General features: G+C 48.2%; 2 protein-coding genes across 2 annotated transcripts in view; one reads left to right on the top strand and one right to left on the bottom strand.

Moving 5' to 3' along the window:
• The window catches only part of LOC128840809 (solute carrier family 22 member 6-A-like), a 29,800-nt gene extending 9,818 nt beyond the window's left edge, over positions 1–19,982 (bottom strand). Inside the window, exons 1-8 of the mRNA XM_054035242.1 lie at positions 19,584–19,982; positions 18,794–18,796; positions 9,834–9,937; positions 6,669–6,823; positions 5,096–5,264; positions 2,681–2,804; positions 1,937–2,052; positions 589–803 (exon numbers count right to left, since the gene is read on the bottom strand). Of these exons, the coding sequence (XP_053891217.1) occupies positions 589–803; positions 1,937–2,052; positions 2,681–2,804; positions 5,096–5,264; positions 6,669–6,823; positions 9,834–9,937; positions 18,794–18,796; positions 19,584–19,982 (1,285 nt within the window). The remainder of the gene's footprint in view (positions 1–588; positions 804–1,936; positions 2,053–2,680; positions 2,805–5,095; positions 5,265–6,668; positions 6,824–9,833; positions 9,938–18,793; positions 18,797–19,583) is intronic.
• On the top strand, positions 14,261–17,057 carry LOC128840813 (organic anion transporter 7-like). Its single transcript, XM_054035252.1, has 2 exons — positions 14,261–15,065; positions 16,889–17,057. The coding sequence occupies exons 1-2, from the start codon at positions 14,664–14,666 to the stop codon at positions 17,051–17,053; spliced, it is 567 nt and encodes a 188-aa protein (XP_053891227.1). The 5' UTR covers positions 14,261–14,663; the 3' UTR covers positions 17,054–17,057.
• Positions 19,983–20,797: the final 815 nt, after the last annotated feature.

Here is a 20,797-nt window from a genome sequence, read left to right as displayed (position 1 = left end):
GAGGATCTGTGCCTCGGTTTGCCATCTAGAAATAAGAGTGATAGTCCTTTCTGTGTTGTCTATTTAGATTGTGAGCTCTTTGGGGCAGGGCCTGTCTCTCCCTTTAGGTCTGTCCAGTGCTCGGCACAATGGGGCCCTGATGTCATCTGGGGTCTGTGCAGCACCTCGCCCAATGATCAAATACTAATAACCATCTACCCAGCTTTGTTTGTGAAACTGGGTCTGTCACCCCTCCCAGACAGCGGCTCATCCACTTTGCAACCATCTTGCAACAGGCCAGCCTGGATCAGGCTGAATATGTCTCTCAGGTTGCTTCATGGAGAAGTGCCATGGGCAACTGGTGTTGTAAACACGTGTCAGCTGCTTCAATCCTTGGCAGCAGCAGGTGGTTCTGCAGTACCTCAGCCACAGAACACAGCTGTGACATATCCGTGGGCTTGAGCCCCATTAGCCCTTATGGATCAGCTCTCCTGGCTCTTCTTCCTCCCCTGCAGCTGACCATATCAGCCAGGCTTTGGACCTATGGTAAGACAAAGGCTTGAACACTTCCGGATCGAACCCTGAAAATCCAGGACACCAAGTAACCACCTTGTGGGACAAAGATGTTGGCTAGGATAGAGAGTCCAGCCAGGATGAGGGTCAAGGCCTGTGTGAACCGGCGCCCGACGAAGCTCATTGTGAGGACTGAGATGAACTTCGCTGGGAAATCGACAGATCCAAAGACCAGCTGGATCAAGAAGATATTGACACCAAAATTCTGCAGGTCCATGGCCAACCCATAATAGGCAAAGCTGGTGGAGAACCTGGGATGAAACAGACAGGTATTGATGCATAGACAGTCCTTATGATTGGTTTACTTGTTACAAGATGTTCCCTTTCAGCAATAGGCCCTGGAAGTGTGTTTAGTGGTTGGAGTCAGGACCCCTGGGTTCTCTTCACTGCTTTGAGTGGCAGTGTAGTCTAGTGGGTAGACTGCACTGTGTTCTGTTCATGGCTGTGAGAAGGGATTAGGGTCTAGTGAGTTAAACTCCGGAGCAGCTGGGAGCCAGGACTCCCGGGTTCTATTTCCAGCTTTGGAAGAAGAGTGGGGCCTAGTGGTTAGAGCAAGAGGGGACTTTGCTCTGTTATTAACTCTCAGAGAGGAATGGGGGCCAATAACTGGAACAGGACACACTAGGCACCAAGGATTCCTGGGTTCTTTTCCCAGCTCTGCACATGGAATGTGTCCTAGTAATAGGAATAGGTGACTATAGGAGCCAGGACTCCTGTGTCCTATTCCTGCTTCTGGGTAGAAGCACCTCCTGATGGGTTTTCTCTACATGCTGTCTCCCAGGTGGAATTTACCAAAGTCTAGCTATAACATACTGAATTTTGATCTAGTGGGATATTCAATCAAGGTGAAATTGAATGTCACTGACATGCCATGGGATGAAGTGGAGCGTCAGTGGGGATTAGTAGAGCTGAGCAAAATTTTTCATCTAAAACCTTTTCCAGCACAAAATGCAGACTCAATGACATCAAAATGCTTAGGGAATTCATGTCCCTTTTGCTGAATTGTTTCAGATAAAAAAAAAAAAAAGCCCCACAAAACTAAAAGAAAACAAAATCTAAATGTTTTCAGTTTTGGTTCAAAATGAATGTTTGTCTCAAACATTTCTTTAATTTTATTTTAAAAAAATCTTAAAATATTTGAAATCAAAACAAAATGTTTCACTTGATTTTTTTCAACTTTTTGATTAGTCAAAAATTAAGAAGAAATGGTTTTTTGTTCAAGGCAAAATGATTTTTTGTAGTGATTTTCGGAATTGCCTGTGGGTCAGAAAATCCATTATTTGCCCCATTCCTCAGCAAATTGTCATGCCTGGTTTACTTGCTGCAGGCTGATTCATATCATCGTCTCAGCTTCCTCTTTGTGCAAGCACAAGAGCCGACTAACCATACAAAGCAGAGGCAGAAGGAGATCCGGCGTACGACAGGGGTCCGCACCAGGTCGATGAAGGTATAGCTGCTCTTTGCAGAGGCTATTTCTTTCTGCATGTTGGATCTCAAGACCTGGGGAGAAAAGAGAATTCTGGGTAATGGCATGGGGCCTCCATGGTGGGAAAGGCCTGGAAACAGAGCAGGGGAATGGGAGGGAATGAGATTCCGGATCATCCAGTGGTGCCAAAATTCTAGTTTCAGAGGAGGCCTCAGCCTAGACAAAATAATGTGTACGTGTAGGAAGGGATGGATCGATGGATAGATAGAAGGGTGTGCATGGGGATGGATGGATAGTTGGATGGATAGAAGCATTTGTATGGGGATGGATGGATAGAGAGGTGTCTGGGGGGGATGAAAGATAGATGGAGATGAATAGAGAGATTATGTGTATGAGTATATGTTTATAAAAGATAGGTGTTTATTTTTAGAGATGGATATATAGATGGCTGGATAAGTGGTTATGTATGTACGACTATAGGTAGAGAGATTGATAGAAGATACCTTGTACGTATGGGAATCCCATTGTACGAGAAAGAAGTCAGACCATGGTGAGAATTCTATTGCTCAGGGAACACTAAAGCCAGTTGCGCCACTCGTGTACATGTGCAGAGTCCCCATGACATGAGTGCAACCAGGCTGATTTATATCTGCTTGTCTCGCATGTCTATATCGGCCGCTGGAGTTGGTGGGAGCTCTCAGCCTCTCTGAGATCTAGTCTTACTTCTTCCTTCTTCCGGTTTATCCTGGCCACTCTCTGGAGCTGCTTCACTGCCTCATCAGGTCTGCCGGCTATTACCAGCCAGCGGGCGGACTCAGCGAACCACCTGGGAAGCAGAAGATATGAAAACACACCTGCACAGAACATGTGCATTGCTCTTGTTGAACTGCGATCAGCCCCACTGGAGCACGGTGCTGTTCTTCCACACTAGGGGCAGTGCCCAAAGCCAGTGCAGGGCACAAGCAGTGACAGAGGCAGCAGGGAGCATGTTGTGGAACAGCCTTAGTGGAACCTGCATTCTCTGGTCTATCTCCTCCCCCCTGCTACCTGGAGCCCCCTGGTGACAGCCAAGTGTTACTGCAACCTTAAGCTCCATTCCCACCAGGAGACTGCCCAGTGGCAGCAGGTGGTATTGCACCTTGCCATGCATCAGGAAGGAAGGATGGTGATAGCCAAGACCTGACTTCAATTCCCTGCTCCCCTGCAGACTTCTTGTGTGTCCGTTGCTAGTCACTTAGTCTGTCTGTGTCTGAATCCCCTCTTCTGTACAATAGGAGAATAGCACTGCTCTCCCTCAGAAGGGTGTTGTGGTTACAGCTGGTCGGCACTTTTCAGCTGAAATATTTTTCCATTTAAAAATGCGGGTTTGTTCAAACTGAAACTGTTTGCAGAGAAAGGTCGGTTTCAATGAATCTCTTGATTTAAAAAAGAATGTTTCAAAATTTGTCCTTTGTCAAAATTTAAAGTTTCAAAAATTTTGTTTCAAAATTTTCGATCATTTACACTAAAAAAAAAAGGGTAAAACATAAACAAGCTCCAGATCAAAAAGAAAAATTTCAAAATTATCAAAAGGAAACATTTCAACTGACCCAACCGGAATATTTTTTCAGATGATCAATTCACAAAAGTTTTCCTGGTTTTGACTTTTGGCCAGATTCAGGATGGGAAAAAATTTTCAAAGTCTCAAAGACTCTCATGTTTGTTGCCAGCCATCTCTAGCTGTGAGGATAAATATATTAAACACTGTGATGTTCCTAGATACTATGGTGATGGGTGCCAGATAAATACCCATGATAGGTCAGTTCCTCATATTACCTAGCGGTGACATTATGGGTGGAGTAGAGCCCTCTTTGGTTTCACTGGAAATTTTTCACAATATTTTAAATTTTTTTCAACAGAACAAAAGTTTTCATTTTGTTTCCATTTTGGGAGGGTTATTTATTTCCTCTCTTTTATTTCCTTTTGCTTTCATTTTTCCACTGGAAAATGGGGGAAAGTGGAAACAAATGGCTCCAAAACATTGAAATAAAAATTTTTATTGTGTCAAAAAATTAACAAAGTTAGAAAGAAATGGTTATTTTTCAGCAAACCCGCCCCCCCCCCTCCGAATCCTGAAAACTAAAATAAAATGTTTGCTTTCATTGCAAATTTTTGAAGGAATTTTGCGGGGGAAAACCATTTTTCTTGGAAAACAATCTTAAGACATCAAATCTTCAACTCTGTCTATTCATATGTTATCCTCTTAGTCTTGCCATTTCCCTGGTTTGCTGAAACAATTCCAGGTTTGAAACTCCAAAGAACTATGAAAGCTGTGTTCATTATTTGCATTACCGTAATGCCCTGAAGACCCAGTCATGGGGCAGAACCCCATTGTCCCAGGAGCTGAACAAAAAGACAGTCGCTGCCCCATAGAGCTTATAATCTAAGGACAAGACAAGCAACAAAAGGTGGATACAGAGAGAAGAGCACAAGGAAACAGTGAGACAATATTGGTCAGCATGATAGGCAATGGTCTCTGCACACGAGCAGCCTAACTGTCGTCAGGTTTTTTTGTAAGCACACAGCAAGAGAGAGTTAGAAGAAGGACAACGAGGTATCTTAGCTGATGTTTACTGGGGAACTCCTCCCAGGTATGAGGGGCAGCATGATAGAATGCACAAAGGTGCTTGCTTGAAAATTTAGCAAGCGGGCAATGGAGGCAGGCATCATGGGCCAATCGGAGTTGGGAGTCGGCATTGTGCTAGTGAATGACGGATGGGATAGGTATGGTGCAGTAGGGCGTGAACGGCTTTGAAATGAAGATGAGTAGTTCATGTATGATGTGATGAAGAACGGGGAGACAGTGGAGGGCTGCAAAGAGAGAGGTGACATGGACAAAGCGATGAGACAGGGGAATGATCTTTGCAGAAGTGTTTTGAATGGATGTAAGTGGAGCAAGATTGCATTTGCCAAGGCCGGAGAAGAGAATGTTGCAGTAATTGAGACGCAAGATTATGAGAACTAGGATAAGGGATTTGTTTATTCTACTTGCTTAAAATTTGTTTCATTCCTGCATCTAGTGAGAAAAGCAGGATGGAAGGGGAATGGATCAGAAAGGATAAGGGTGAGCTAACCTACCAGGAGTAGATGAAGCTGATGAAATAGGGCAAAGACACCACAAGCTGCAGCCAGCGCCAATTGGGGATGGCGTAAGCCAGCGCAGCCAGAATGAACTGCCCGATTGTGATGCAGTATCCAAACATGGTGCCCACAATGGCCCGTGTGCGGGTGGGTGTCCATTCCACAGCTGGGGAGAGACACACTCAAAGGGAAAATAATCTCGCTGTCCTTGGACTGATGACCTCCAGTGGTGAGAACAAGCACGAGTGGAAGCAGCAGGAACATGTACAAACAGCCTTCCCCTGGCTCTTTGAGGCTGAGATGAAATAGCTCCCCAGAACCTGCATTCCCCGATCCATGCCTCCTTCCCCTGCTAGTTGCATCCCACCTAGTGGTAGTAGATGGTACTGCACCCTGCTGGAGGTGCTCCATTCCTCCTCCCCATGGCAGCAGCCAGTACTGCGCCCTGCAGCAACTCCAGCCCCCTGGTGGCAACAAGCAGTACTGTACCCTGCAGGGTTACAGCAGCTCTAACACCCCACAATGGCACACTTATGCACCCTGAAGTACATCAGCCACAATACACAGCTGTTACGTAATTGAATAGTCTGAGTCCCATTAGCCTCTGATACCCAACTGCCCCTGGGTCCTTCAGTTCCTAATGGACCTGTATACATTGAATAGTGCAAGGGACTTTCTAGTAATAGAATCTTAGAATATCAGGGTTGGAAGGGACCTCAGGAGGTCATCTAGTCCAACCCCCTGCTCAAAGCAGGACCAATCCCCAGACAGATTTTTACCCCAGTTCCCTAACTGGCCCCCTCAAGAATTGAACTCACAACCCTGCGTTTAACAGGACAATGCTCAAACCACTGAGCTATCCCTCCCCTCAATGAGTTTGCGGCCCACCCGAGGACTGGCCAGATGAGGAGGGCATTCTGTAGCTCCTGGCTGATGCACATGGCCTGTGCCTGTTCTGTAGAAGATGTATTGTGGAATCTCTGTTCTGTTGTGAATCATCATCTGATGATGGCACTCCACTCTAAATAGTTTCCCTTCCATTCTTGGGGACTGTAGGGGTTCGGCCGGGGCTCATCCCCCTCCGGGATGGCTGGGAACCAAGCGGCCTCACTACGGGGACCTGCATGCTATTGGAAGCTGCCGTGTTTGGTGGCATCTCCTGTGCTCTGGCACTGCAGAAGCACATGGAGGTGCGATTGTTCCAGAGAACTCAGTTCTCGTTTAGGTACCACATTCTCAGAAGAGGACAGGCCCAGATTTCAAGGTCCAAAATACCTTCTAAATAACGTGCTCAGATCTTTGTCAGCTGTAGCAATCAGTGTCCCAAAGGGAGCTGCTGAGTGCTTTGGTAAATCCAGGTTGGAATGGGACCTAGGACTTTTGGAAAATCTAGCTTCTGATTTTTGGTGCTGAGACCTTGCACACACCGCATGGGTGGGATGTCCTTCTTCTGGTCTCTCTGTGCTCCCACCACAGAGTAATTTATCAGCAGCAGGAACAAGGCACCTCGATCCATCCCCAGTAACCAGCTCATCTTGTGTCTGGGATGGCAGGTGCCAGACACACTTACACAGAGAGACACTGTTCATCACAATGCCCGAGAAGGCCATTCCGGTCAGAAAACGGAAGATGCAGTAGGCAGTGAAGCTGAGCGAGAAGGCAGTGCTGGTGCCCGTGACAGCCATCTGCAAGTAGCACCAGATCAAGGGAGACCTGCGGCCAAACCTGAGCCAAAAAGAACCAAGAGAACAGGTGAGGGAAACCCAGGATACTGAGGCAAGTGTATTCAGAGTAGGAGTTAAACCTGGTGCAAGGAACTATTGGTGCCATTGACTGGGATGGCTTCCTGGCTTGGGGAAGGGGCAAAGAGGCAGGAGGCCCCAGTTCTAAAACCAGCTCTGTGGCACGTGACAAAAGGTTATTGATGAAAATACTTCATGTCAGCCGTGCTGTAGCTGCTAATGATGAGGCCTGCAGGGCTGGATTAAGGCAATCTAGGGCCCTGGCAGTAGAGTTATCCCCTGGCTGGTATTTGACTGTTAGAAAAACATCCGATCTTGATTTAAAATCTCCAGGGCTGGAGAATCCACCGCACCCCTTGGGCCGTTGTTCCAATGGCTAATTCCTTTTGCTGTTAGAAATTTGCACCTTATTTCCAGTCTGAATTTGTCTAGCTTCAGTTTCCAGCCACTGGCTCTTGTTAGACCTTTGTCTGCTAGATGGAAAAGCCTCTTATCAGATTGCGGATCCCCCTGTAGGTACCTATATAGAGAGCCCCATGTTTTTTGCAAATGTGAAATAATATGAAATGAAACTAAAAACTCACCCTGCAGTGGCAGCTCCTGTCCTGTGAAGCTTGACCTGGCTCCCCACTCTGAACAGGTGGGGGCACGCAGCCAAACCTGAACAGCACTGCGACCCTGTGTGCCAGGCCCAGGGCCGGCTCCAGGCACCAGCCGAGCAAGCTGGTGCTTGGGGCGGCAGATTGTTCGAGGTGGCATTCCGCTTTTTGTTTGTTTGTTTGTTTTGTTTGCTGTGCCGCTCCGGCTGCCCTGTAGGGGGCGGCGGCGTGGAGGACGGGAGCGCCCTGCAGCAAGCCCGGCAGGGCTGTCCCCGTCCTTCCCTTCCAGACGACCGGAGTGGCACGGAGGCTCCCGGCAGGCAGCGCACCAGTCGGGTCCGCGTGGTAGCGCCCCGCTGAAGCCGTGGCCGCCCCCTTCTCTCTCTCCCCCGGCTCCGTCCGCCCCGCAGGTTTTTTTTTTTTTTTTTTGCTTTGCCGTTTTGGCCGCCCCGTTTTTGTTTTGCTTGGGGCGACCAAAAAGCCAGAGCCGGCCCTGGCCAGGCCACAACAGCCTGAGTCGAGAGCCAGGCCCAGCCGCACCGCACAGGACCAGGGCTGGCTCCAGGCACCAGCACAGCAAGCAGGTGCTTGCGTTGGCCAATGGAAAGGGGCAGCATGTCCGGCTCTCTGGTGGCAATTTGGTGGCGGGTCTCTCAGACCGAATTGCTGCCGAAGAATGAAGTGGCGGCAGTAGAGTTGCCGCCAATCATGGCTTTATTTTTTTCCCGCTTGGGGCGGCAAAGACGCTGGAGCCGGCCCTGCACAGGATCCCAGGAGCCGCTTCTGCGGGGTGAGTGCAGGGCAGGCTCGGGGGTGCAACGCTCACCTCCCCCAGAGCCTCCCAACCCCTGGTGGCAGGACTCAGCCCCCCTCCAGGGCCTCCCAAGCCCCAGGGCAAGACCCGATCCCCTGCATGGATAACATTAACAAAACAAAAATAACAAGAAATTCCCCACAAAATAAAATAAACAATTATAAAAAGAATTCAGCAGGCTCCGCTTACAGACTGTGATCAAGTCACCCCTTAACCTTTGCTTTATAGATCGAGCTCCTGGAGTCTCTCACTGTAAGGTACATTTTCCAAGCCTTTAATCATTCTCGTGGGTCTTCTCTGACCCCTCTCCAACCTACTGTAACCCCTTTGGGGTTTAGAGAGCATGGCCCCTTTAAATCTTTTTCCTAAGGGGGAGGGGGAGAGTAAGAAAAAAAGAGGGAAACTCCAGGGGGCAGCGCTGGAGCTCCAAGGAGAGGGAGAGGCAGCCCGCAGGCCCTGGAAAAGTGAAGCAGCAGAGAACCTGCCTGAAGCCTGCGAAGGACAGGGCCGATCGGGGACACCCCAGGACAGGAGCCAGGAGGAGCACTGTGCCAGGGAGGAATTGGCGAGAAGGACAGGCCGGAGCTGGACCCAGTATCACGGCTGCCCAGAGCTGCATGGGGCTGTGAGTACTGGGGCTTGTAACAAGGAGGGAGGTTGCTAGCTAGTTAAGTGGGGAGGTAGTCGCTCTGTGTGGCTTTGCAGAGAGCGGCAGAAGAGGGCACCAGAGGGCAGCGCCATATTATTGCCTAGGCCGACAAGGCCTAGGCCTAGGGCGGCAAATTTGCTGGGGCGGAAGAGGCGGGGCCGAGGGCCGGGATTTGGGGAAGGGATCCAATAGGGGAAGGGAGGGGGCGGAGTTGGGGCGGGGACTTTGGGGAGGGCGTTGGAATGGGGGCGGGAAAAGGGCGGAGTCGGGGTGGGGCCAGGGCTGCAATTATTTCCCGGCCTAGGGGCAGCAAAATTATTAATCCACCACTGCCGGAGGGGTTTGCTGGGGAAAGTTCACTGGCGCCGAAGACAACCAGGAGCACCCAAGACTCACCACTGTATTGGAACTTTGCTCAGGACTCCTGAACTCTGTGTGCAGACACATTGCTCAGTGTCTGTCCTGTCAGACTGTGCTACCACTGGGCCTGTGGAGCCTTGGCTTGGATGCAACTCTGTTTTACTCTCCCTTATATTTCCCCTTGTTGTTTTTCTCCTCTCATCTCTCTGTAAATAAATATTTCCCTTGTTACATCCATTGTACTTTTCCTGTGTGTGTGTGTGTGTGTTCACTCTGGGGAGTTTGGAACAGGTGCCCCTGGGATTGAAGGGATTTCTCCTGCTGTATTCCTGCGCGCGCCCTGTCTTGTCCAGAGCGGCTGCAGAGCAGACTCCATCTTGGCCACGAGGGCGCTAAAGTTATACTACCAACATCCTTCTGGAATTGTGGACACCGGAACTGAACACAAGATTCCAGTAGCAGTCGGACCAGTGCCAAATACAGAGATACCATAACTTCTCTCCTCCTGCTCGAGATTCCTGATTCCCCCAGGAATCAGCCTTGCTCGGCTTCATACCAACATTGCTCTCACCTGTCTGACAGACTTCCAAAGATGATGCCTCCCGCCAGGACCCCAGCCATGTAGATGGACTGAGCCATCTGCTTCAGCTGCCGGGAGTCACACACCAGGTCCCACTGTAAGGGAGAGAAAAAATGAAGCTGGGCTCCAGGAGGAAGACTGGCTTGTGGTTAAGGCTCCAGACTGGGGCTGAGATTTTCAGAGCCATTGATGGCATTTAGACAGCCAGTTCCCATAGCAATCCTTACAATTCATTTTAATTTGTTAATTACAAGTCCAAAGCTACCTACGTTTAATGGGAAAAGTGATCTGCAGGGCATCACAGCCTGAATCTCTCTGAGCCTCAATGTCCATCATCTGTAAAATAAGGGAGGATCATCCTGGTCTCTAGCTTTGTCCCTGTGCAGCACCCAGCACAGCTGTGCCCCAATCTCAGTTGGGGTTCACAGAGCACCCAGCACAGTCTCAGTTGGGGTCTGTGCAGTGTCCAGTGCAATGGGGTCCTGATTGGAGCTGGGGTTCATGCAGTATCCGCCACAAGGGTTCCCCAGTCTGAGCTGGGCTCTGTGCAGTGCCAGGCACAACAGGGCTCCACTCTCAGCTTGGGTCTGTGTAGCATCTGGCACAGTGAGTCTCCGAACTCAGCTGGGTCTCTGCAGTGCCTGGCAAAATCGGTCCTTTCGATGTTAATGTAGGATCAAATATAATGATCCCACGTGAGGCGGATGGTTTTGAATGGACTGAGCATTCAAGAGACTGGGACCCCTACTCCTAGCTCTGACACTGACTTGCTGTGACCTTGGCCAAGTCATGCTGCCTCGCTGTGCCTCAGCTGTGAGATGGGATAGTAAGGTTTAGTCACTATTGTAAAGCCCGTTGAGATCTATGGGAGAGCAGGGCTAGCCCTTAGCATCATTCACAGTTCCTTTAATGCAGATTAGTGGATTATGTCCAGTTTAATTGAGAGGAAACTGACTGCAAAATGGATGGGGGAATTCCCACCCCAACCAGTGCAACCACAGCTTCCTCCTACTCATACACTGAAGGAATTAAGCCTCTGTGAAGCGCAAAGGCCGTGTCCTGCTTTCCTTTACACCTGTGCAATGGCAGCCACTTGAAGTCGCAAGAATTGAAGTTGCCTGGGGGCCAGAATGTAACTGAGAACAGCACGTGGCCCTGGATTAAATTCTGCACTGACTTAGGCTGAAACCAAGCCGATGTCAATAGACATGCAGGGGCTGTAGGTTGGTGCAAATTTTAAGATCAGATCTAGGAAGAGGAGGATTGATAGATAGATACTCTGACCCTCTCTGCCCATAGGACAGTGAAACTTACTTTCAAAAATCTATGAAAAGATTTCTCCTCCTGCTGATGATAGCTCATCTCGATTGGCCTCTTACAGTCGGTATGGCTACTTCCACCTTTTCATGTTCTCTGTGTAACCCTTCTGCCCATCTAAGTTGGCAGCAACAAGGGCCGGGTTCTGTATCTAGGGGTTCCGTTTCAATAACACAATGCAAAACCGGCTCGAGCCCCCACCCAGTGACCTGGGACAATTACATACCACCCCCTGGGCGCCTCTAAGAGGCAATACTTCCCCTCTCGCAAGCACGGAGTCTGAGTGTAACAGAAAATGTTTAATAACATGAGGTAAACAACATCAGCATTAAATTGGAAAAACACCAGAACTAGAGTTCTTAGACCAAACCATGAGCGAAGACCCACCCCAGCAAATTGGGCCGTGTCCTCTCCCATTGGTTCTTGAAACCAGCGACCCAAGAATCACCAAAGTCCCAAAAGTCCGACAACCCCCCAAAGTCTCTGTCCATGATCAGTGCAGCCCCAGAGTTCAAAAGGGGGGGGTGAGCAGGGTGTTAAGGGGCACCTTACGTGATCCGAGGCCAACCAGCTGCTTCTCCGTGGGGTTCCACCGCAGCCTTCACCATGAACTGCTCCATTCCACCCACAGTCCCACTCCTGCCGTCCCACGAACTGCTCTGGCAGCTGCTCCGCTCCGCTCACCGACCTGTGAGCCACACCGCTCCGCTCTGCTCACCAACCTGTGAGCCGCTCTCCTCCGCTCAACCCCCCCTAAGCTAAATTAGCTTAGCAATATAGCTTCAGGCTCCCCCACTAGTTAACACAGCCTCAGTGATCTCAGCTCTTAAATAGCTTTAGCTCTTTTGTGATTTCAGCTCTTACTGATTTCAGCTAGTAGTAGGGGAGCCCCAGTGCAGGTGCAAAGTGAGTCCAAAGTGAACTCAGCTCAGCAGTCTGTAACTAGACTCCTAAGGGAATCAAAGTTAGCTCTGACATTCAACAGTGGAGAGAGGAGGAGGTGCAATTGGTGTTTCAGGCCCACAAAAGGGACCCACACCACCAGGTACCAATACCTGTCCCCATCCTCTCTCAATTCACTGGGTTTTGTAACCCATGCCCCTTGACAAGCAAATGCTACCTACTTAATGGTGAATGACTCACTCAGTCCTTCTGTCATACAACAGTTCCACTGGCCTTGATTCACAGAATCAGGGTAACAAAACTTTATTCTTCCTGCCCCAATAACAGAGAAACTGGGGATCCCACACCAGCCAAAGTAACCACTTTGAGTTGCTGTGGTTTCATGCCAGGCGAGTGGGTGTGCCTATGCAAACAAGATCAGCCCCTGGAGTTCTTTTCCACACTCGCCATAATTCACCACCAGATGTCAGGGTAGAGCTCATCCTGACTCTGCTTACATCTGTATGTACAAATATCTTCTTTCTGTGTGTTCCATTCTATGCATCCGATGAAGTGGGCTGTAGCCCACGAAAGCTTATGCTCTAATAAATTTGTTAGTCTCTAGGGTGCCACAAGTACTCCTGTTCTTTTTGCGGATACAGACTAACACAGCTGCTACTCTGAAACCGGTTAAAGTTGAGGGGCATAACAGAGCTCGGGGAGGGGAGGCCAGGGCTGGAACAGCAGGAGGGCTACAGTTCGGGCTTGAGGGGCATCTGCAGAAGTGTACTGGGATAACGTCATGCATTCAAATTAATTCCTAACCCTGAATTTTGGTTCAAGCACTCTCCATTGCAAACAGTGCTTAGAGGCAGCTGAGATCACCAAAGTAGGAGTAATGGGTGCCATATGGTGCAATCATATCAGCCTCCAAATTCCCTGCCCTGGGCCAGCTTCCTGATCTCCCCACACCCCCATTAACTCTGTTCTCTGTGCTGCAGGTTTGGCCGGAAAGCCCTCCTGATCTGCTGCTACCTGCAAATGGCGGTAACAGGCATCTGTGCTGCTTTCTCCCCCAACTTTACCATGTACTGCGTCTTCCGCTTCCTCACCGGCCTGGCCATTTCTAGCATCTCGGTCAATTCTGTCTCGCTGTGTAAGTAGGCGCTTCAGGTCTGAATGATCCCAGCAGACTAAGGAGCAGAGGCAAGTTATTCTCCAGTCAATCTTATAAAGGTTCCTCTGATAGCACCTGACACCTGGTGTCTGCTCCTGGGAGAACCAGGACAGAACAAAATTCACCCTGTGTACTGGGCCCAGCACAAGCATATGCGCCACTTTTGTTGGGTCAGTTGAAACATTTTGTTTATCTTTCAACCATTTTGTATTTTCCAAACATTTTTTACTAGACTTAGCTCAAATGTCTAAACAAAAAGTCATTTTACACTGAAAAACTGAAATTTGTCATCTCCAATTTTTCATCTTCAAATCTTTTTTCTTAAAATGTTTTAGAGTCAAGACATTTGTCAAATACGACCCTTTCCTGCAGAACATTTCCTGAAAAACCTTTTGTTAAAATTTTTCAGACCAACGCTAATTACAACCCTCCCTTTGGTCTGTCTTGTCTATTTAGACTGTCAGTGCTTTGGGAGAGGGATGTCTCACACTATGGGGTTGTACAATCCCTGGCACAATGGGCCCCAATCTCAGCTGGGTATTTCCAGGTGGTATTTTAAGAATAATGACGACTCAGGACTAGGGTGACCAGATGTCCCGATTTTATAGGCACAATTTTGGGGTCTTTTTCTTATACAGGGTCCTACTATCCCCCACCCCTGCCCCGATTTTTCACATTTCGTGTGTGGTGACACTACTCAGGACAGAGGTGGGCTTGTGGTATCTCAGCTAAATCTGGATCCTTTTTGGTTATAGTTAATTTCTAGCCCTGTGGTGTGAATAATATACTCACCCAAAAATATTCTGGATTAGCATCTTAGATCAGTGAGTTTGTCACCTCTGCACTGGAAGCATTTAGCGCCGTATCTAGCACATTGCTTTCAGACTCTCTCTTTTTTGGACTTAATCCATGCAAAACAAAGTAAAATTTTAACTAAGTGACCTGTTTAAGGCCTTATATAACCCTGCGAGGGATATATAAACCCCACCTGCTTTTCCAGAGGGTAAAAGGCAAGGATCAACATGGAATTAAGCTTGGCATAACCATTCTAAAGTTCATAGAAAAGGTGTGTGGAGTTTTCCCGAGCTGACAGGAAACTAGGAATAGTTGCATGGGAATTTTTGCAACAAAGGAGAAGCAACGTGGTATCATACTCAGTTATTTAGGGAGAATATAACTCAATGCCTCCTCTTTGGAAACTACGCCCTTAAGAATCCATGGACCCTATTTGCCAACAGCTGACTTTTTGTAAGAAGTGCTGCGCTTTATGGCTGTTGTTGAAGTTGTGAAGTGCAATACAAGCTGGATTCAAATTAACGTCTTTCGTTGTGCGATCAAAATATCTACACAGTTTAATTTTTACAATTCAGGTAACGTCCATTATTCAAGCCCCATCGTTTTTGCTTAACCCAGACAGTTAGTGCTGAATCTTCCAACCCTGCACCATGAGTTTTGCCAAGCTCTTAGACCACGTCGGGGGGATGGGTCGCTTCCAAATCATCTATGCGATCTTACTGGCTATCCCAGTTTTCATAATAGCCAGCCATAACCTCCTGCAGAACTTCACTGCTGCCATCTCTGAGCACCACTGCCAGGTCCATATCAACATCAACAACACTCCTTACACCAACCTCACCGGAAAGCTCGCTGCCAAGGACCTCCTCAGGGTCTCCATCCCCATGGACAGCGACCAGCAGCCAGAGAAGTGTCACCGCTTTGTCACCACGCAGTGGCAGCTCCTAGACTCCAACGCCACAGTCACAAACCTAACTGAGCTGGAGACTGAACCCTGCGCTGATGGGTGGGTGTACGACAAGAGCATTTTCACCAGCACCATCATTACAGAGGTACGTGAGAGCAAGACCTGCTGCAGTGCGGGTAACCGGCTGGAAAAAGGATGCTAAAACCATGGGGTGGAAGTTGGGGTGGATGAGTTGAAAATATTTTTGTTGGAATCATAGACTCATAGACTCATAGACTTTAAGGTCAGAAGGGACCATTATGATCATCTGGTCTGACCCCCTGCATGCTGCAGGCCATAAAACCGTCCCTACCCCTTCCCTGGACTCTGCTGTTGAAGTCCCCAATCCTGTTTTTAGTGACTTCAATCGGCAGAGACCCTCCTGCTAGAGATCCCTGCCCCATGCTGCGGAGGAAGGCGAAAAACCTCCAGAGGCTCAGCCAATCTGCCCTGGAGGAAAATTCCTTCCCGACCCCAAATGTGGCGATCAGTAAGACCCCGAGCATATAGGCAAGAGTCTCCAGCCTGACCCCGTTAGCCATTATACTATTTACCCACCATTGCTTGGCTTTCCTTGACTACTATGTTTTACCATTAAACCATTCCCTCCATAAACTTATCTAACTTTATCTTAAAACCAGACAGGTCCGTCGCCCCCACCGTTTCCCTCGGTAGGCCGTTCCAATATTTCACCCCTCTGACGGTCAGAAACCTTCGTCTAATTTCAAGTCTGAATCCACGTTAGTACTAAGCTGGAATAATTCTTCTCCCTCCCTTGTATTAATCCCTCTAATATATTTAAAGATAGCAATCATATCCCCTCTCAGCCTTCGCTTTGTCAGACTAAACAACCCAAGCTCCTCTAGTCCCCTTTCGTACGACAGCTTTTCCATTCCTCTGATCATCCTAGTGGCCCTTCTCTGCACCCGTTCCAGTTTGAGTTCATCTTTTTTAAACATGGGAGACCAGAACTGCACACAGTACTCCAAATGAGGTCTCACCAGCGCCTTGTACAACGGAAGCAGGACCTCCTTATCCCTACTAGATATACCTCGCCTAATGCATCCCAAGACAGCATTGGCTTTTTTCACCGCCACGTCACATTGTCGACTCATAGTCATCCTGCGGTCTACAAGAACCCCTAGGTCCTTCTCCTCTTCCGTAACTTCTAACCAATGCGTCCCCATCTTGTAACTAAAATTGTTATTAGTCATCCCCAAATTCAAGTTCAGCAGTCTCTCTTTGGAGTCTGTTTTTGAAGTTTTTTTTGTTGCAAAATTGCCACCTTTAAGTCTGTCACTGAGTGGTTAGAGAGGTTGAAGTGTTCTCCCATTGATTTTTGAATGTTATGATTCCTGATGTCAGATTTGTGTCCATTTATTCTTTTGCATAGAGACTGTCCGGTTTGGCCAATGTATATGGCAGAGGGGCATTGCTGGCACATGATGGCATATATCACGTTGGTAGATGTGCAGGTGAACGAGCCCCTGATGGTATGGCTGATGTGATTAGGTCCTATGATGGTGTCACTTGAATAGATATGCGGACAGAGTTGGCATCAAGCTTGTTGCAAGGATAGGTTCCTGGGTTAGTGTTTATGTTGTATAGTGTGCGGTTGCTGGTGAGTATTTGCTTCAGGTTGCGGGGCTGTCCGTAAGCGAGGACTGGTCTGTCTCCCAAGATCTGTGAGAGTGAGGGATCATCTTTCTGGATAGGTTGTAGATCTTTGATGATGCACTGGAGAGACTGCTGAACTTGAATTAATATGCAAATTAGATACAATTAACTTAGGTTTGAACAGAGACTGGGAATGGTTGGGTCAATACACTAATTGAATCTATTTCCCCATGTTAAGTATCCTCACACCTTCTATGGGTCATTTCGATTATCACTTCAAAGGTTTTTTTTTTTCCCTCCTGCTGATGATAGCTCACCTCAATTGATTGGCCTCTTGCAGTCAGTATGGCTACTTCCATCTGTTCATGTTCTCTGTATGTACAAATATCTTTTTTCTGTGTGTTCCATTCTATGCATCCGATGAAGTGGGCTGTAGCCCACGAAAGCTTATGCTCAAATAAATTTGTTAGTCTCTAAGGTGCCACAAGTACTCCTGGTCTTCTTTCAACTTTCACCGTGTTCCCTCTTCCAATTCGTATCAGTTGTGACCTGCAGCATTCCCAGCAGCCCCTCCCCAGGGCCCGCTGGGAATAGGTACATTCCTGACCTGCAGGCAGTAGGTACATAACCATTGTGACATGTTTTTGGAGCTGGGATTAGTGTGGCTCCAGCTCACACTAGCAACATGAAAGCGTGTGGAGCTCGGAGTCGCAGCCTCACCATCTCACCTGTCCGTGAGGTGTCCAAACACAGCTGACCCCACCAGCACATGTAGAGTGACTGCGCCATTTGCTGGAGAGTCCTGGACTCACACACCAAATCCCGCTGCACGGGGGGAAGAAAACAGAGACCAGTGAGAGCAGGAAGATTTCAGGGCACACATTGCCTGAGCTGGAACTTTTTGGAAGTGCCTATGGGTGGCGGGGAGGGGAGGTTGGACATGCTGTAGCCTGGTCTATAGAGAGGATACTTTGATCCCCGGGTCTCCATATTTTGCTCCAGGCAGACACAGAGATGGGAAGAGGCGGCTTTAACCCACACTTGTGCTCCCCGTTTCTGGACCCTACTTAACCCTGGGGTATGTGTAGAGTGGTCTCAGAGCTGTTCCGACTTCCACTCTTCCTCCTGATGCCCCAGGGAAGCAGAGCTCAGTGCAATCAGGCCACACCCCCTATGCTGGGGAGCTGGGAGTGGAGCATTTTTACAGGGCTGGGTTATCAAGGGGCTATTCACACCCCCCACACTGAAAATCTGAGCCCCAAAAATCAGGCTCTGAAGTGGACACCCACGAGTAAAATTGGTGTGCAGAGAACCGCTAGGGTCAAGTGTGTGTATGGGGGGATGGGTAGAGCTATACTGGTCAGTCCGCAAACCTGTTACAGTACGAACAGCGGGTGTGGTCCCCTTGCTCTGTACCTTGTAGAGTTGCCACCCATCCAGGTTTTCCCAGGGTCATCCCTTTTTTGAGGTAGCTGCCCTGGGAAATCTGTCAGGGTACTCAGTGCACCCTGACGGTTTTATGGGCTCAGGATCATCTTTGATGTCCCATTTTTTTATACCTCAGAGGTGGCAATCCTACTACCTTGTGTGGTCAGTTATACCTGTGCCAAAGGGGAAAAACAGTCTGCCAGATCACAACAGTAAGAGATTTGGTGGAGGGACTGTCTCTCAGTGTGTGTGTGTATATAGAGCCTAGTGCAACGTAACAGTCTACAAGCTATTGTGTTGTATTAGCATAGCACATATCAATCCCAAAGGCGATCTGGAGTCCCATTGTGCCAGGCGCTGCACAGACCCCGACCGAGATCAGGGCTCCAGTGTGCTACACCCACATAGTTAGAGACAGTCCCAAAGAGCTTACATTCTAAATAGACAAAGGGCGGGAGAGGAAACAGAGAGGAAGTGATTTGCCCACAGCAGATCAGCAGCAGAGCTGGGAATAAAACCTGGGTCTCCTCCTCTCTCAGCCCAGTACCCTAGGCACTGATCCACACTGCCTCCCTATGACAGCATTGCCTGGACTATACGGAGTCAGGTTTCTCTCACCTCAGTTTTTTTTTTTTTTTTTCCATAGATTATAGGACTGGAAGGGACCTCGAGAGGTCATCGAGTCCAGTCCCCTGCCCGCATGGCAGGACCAAATACTGCCTAGACCATCCCTAATAGACATTTATCTAACCTACTCTTAAATATCTCCAGAGACGGAGATTCCACAACCTCCTTAGGCAATCTGTTCCAGTGTTTAACCACCCTGACAGTTAGGAACTTTTTCCTAATGTCCAATCTAGACCTCCCTTGCTGCAGTTTAAACCCATTGTTTCTGGTTCTATCCTTAGAGGCTAAGGTGAACAAGTTCTCTCCCTCCTCCTTATGACACCCTTTTATATACCTGAAAACTGCTATCATGTCCCCTCTCAGTCTTCTCTTTTCCAAACTAAACAAACCCAATTCTTTCAGCCTTCCTTCATAGGTCATGTTCTCAAGACCTTTAATCATTCTTGTTGCTCTTCTTTGGACCCTTTCCAGTTTCTCCACATCTTTTTTAAAATGCGGCACCCAGAACTGGACACAATACTCCAGCTGAGGCCTAACCAGAGCAGAGTAGAGCGGAAGAATGACTTCTCGTGTCTTGCTCACAACACACCTGTTAATGCATCCCAGAATCATGTTTGCTTTTTTTGCAACAGCATCACACTGTTGACTCATATTTAGCTTGTGGTCCACTATAACCCCTAGATCCCTTTCTGCCGTACTCCTTCCTAGACAGTCTTTTCCCATTCTGTATGTGTGAAATTGATTTTTCCTTCCTAAGTGGAGCACTTTGCATTTGTCTTTGTTAAACTTCATCCTGTTTAACTCAGACCATTTCTCCAATTTGTCCAGATCATTTTGAATTATGACCCTGTCCTCCAAAGTAGTTGCAATCCCTCCCAGTTTGGTATCATCCGCAAACTTAATAAGCGTACTTTCTATGCCAATATCTAAGTCGTTGATGAAGATATTGAACAGTTATAATGGTGTCGGTGAACAGGCGCTTATCATAGGTCCACCCATCTACACACGGCTCAATATCCAGCTCTATGGTGTTGGTGCTTGTGGCATTTGGGTTTAGGAGCAGCCACTGGGTGGTGACAAACCACTGGCACTTCTCCGGCTTCTGGCTCCTGTCCATGGGAATGGAGACCCAGAGCAGATCTTCAGCAGGTAGGCTGGCTGTGAGATTGGCATGATGGATGTAGTTGGCCCTGATGCGCACTTGACAGTGATGCTCTGGGATCCCAGCAGTGAAGTTCTGCAGGAGGTTATGGCTGGCCAGCATCAAGAGTGGGATGGCCAGGAATGCCACATGCATGACTTGAAAGCGTCCCATGCCACCAATGTGGTCCAGAACTTCTGGAAAACTCATGGCTTTCGGGTGGCGCTGGGTCGATTAAAAAAAAATTACCAATGATGGATGAGAATACACTCTTCCCCTGTGTTAGCAAAATATCTCAGTGGTTTGGCCAAAAAAATAACTGCTCAGTGGTGCTGATTCACACCATAAAATGGAAGTATGGCCACTTGGGATGCTTATGCTGAACTTCTTGTAAGGTATGTGCATCCCAGCAAATAGTCCCTTAATATCACAGGTTAAAATTACAGAAGGTGGCAAGTTGGTTTAATAACTTTTCAGGTTGCCACCTGCATTAAGTGTCTGTTGTTTTTCCTGTTGCTGCAGAAATCCCAGGTTAACTGGTCCCAGTTTGCAGTGGCAAACAGTTCAGTCCCAGGTCAGTGAAAAGACACCTGTTCCAGGAATGCTAGATGGATTTTCTGCCAGGATTGAGTCCCTGCTAATCCCCAGGTTTTACCCTCTTGCAAACGGACTCATTGGTATATAAAGGCTTGATGTGCTCAGGCAGTTAAAGTTTTACTTTGCTTATTTGGTGGATTAAGTCAGATAAGAAAATGTTTGACATGATTTGGCATAAAGGGCAGTGCTGGCAAAGGAACAAGTCTGCAGATCATAAGGGACAAGAATGATGACCTTGGTTAGTATATTAGAGTTATGGGATGGGTGTAGCATGGACTGGAATCTGGGCTGGATTCTGTATCTTTTACTGCTGATGTAAACCTGGACTATTTGCTCTTGGGAGATTTTCGAAATACCCCAAGCATGAAGCACCCAGGTCCTCTTACCTTTTAGTCCCTAGGAGAGGAAATACCTCTTCCACTCAAGAC

The sequence above is a fragment of the Malaclemys terrapin genome, chromosome 7, assembly GCF_027887155.1.
Source record: "Malaclemys terrapin pileata isolate rMalTer1 chromosome 7, rMalTer1.hap1, whole genome shotgun sequence".
In the NCBI taxonomy this organism is placed as follows: Eukaryota; Metazoa; Chordata; order Testudines; family Emydidae; genus Malaclemys; species Malaclemys terrapin.
Note: the sequence above shows the minus strand (reverse complement) of the source record. Positions and strands in the feature narration are given on the sequence as shown.

Excerpts from the sequence above, each read along its gene's own strand:
- LOC128840813 (XM_054035252.1), top strand. The coding sequence starts at position 14,664 with ATGAGTTTTGCCAAGCTCTTAGACCACGTCGGGGGGATGGGTCGCTTC. Across the intron at positions 15,066-16,888 it reads CCAGCACCATCATTACAGAG|CTCACCTCAATTGATTGGCC; the intron begins GTACGTGAGAGC and ends TGCTGATGATAG.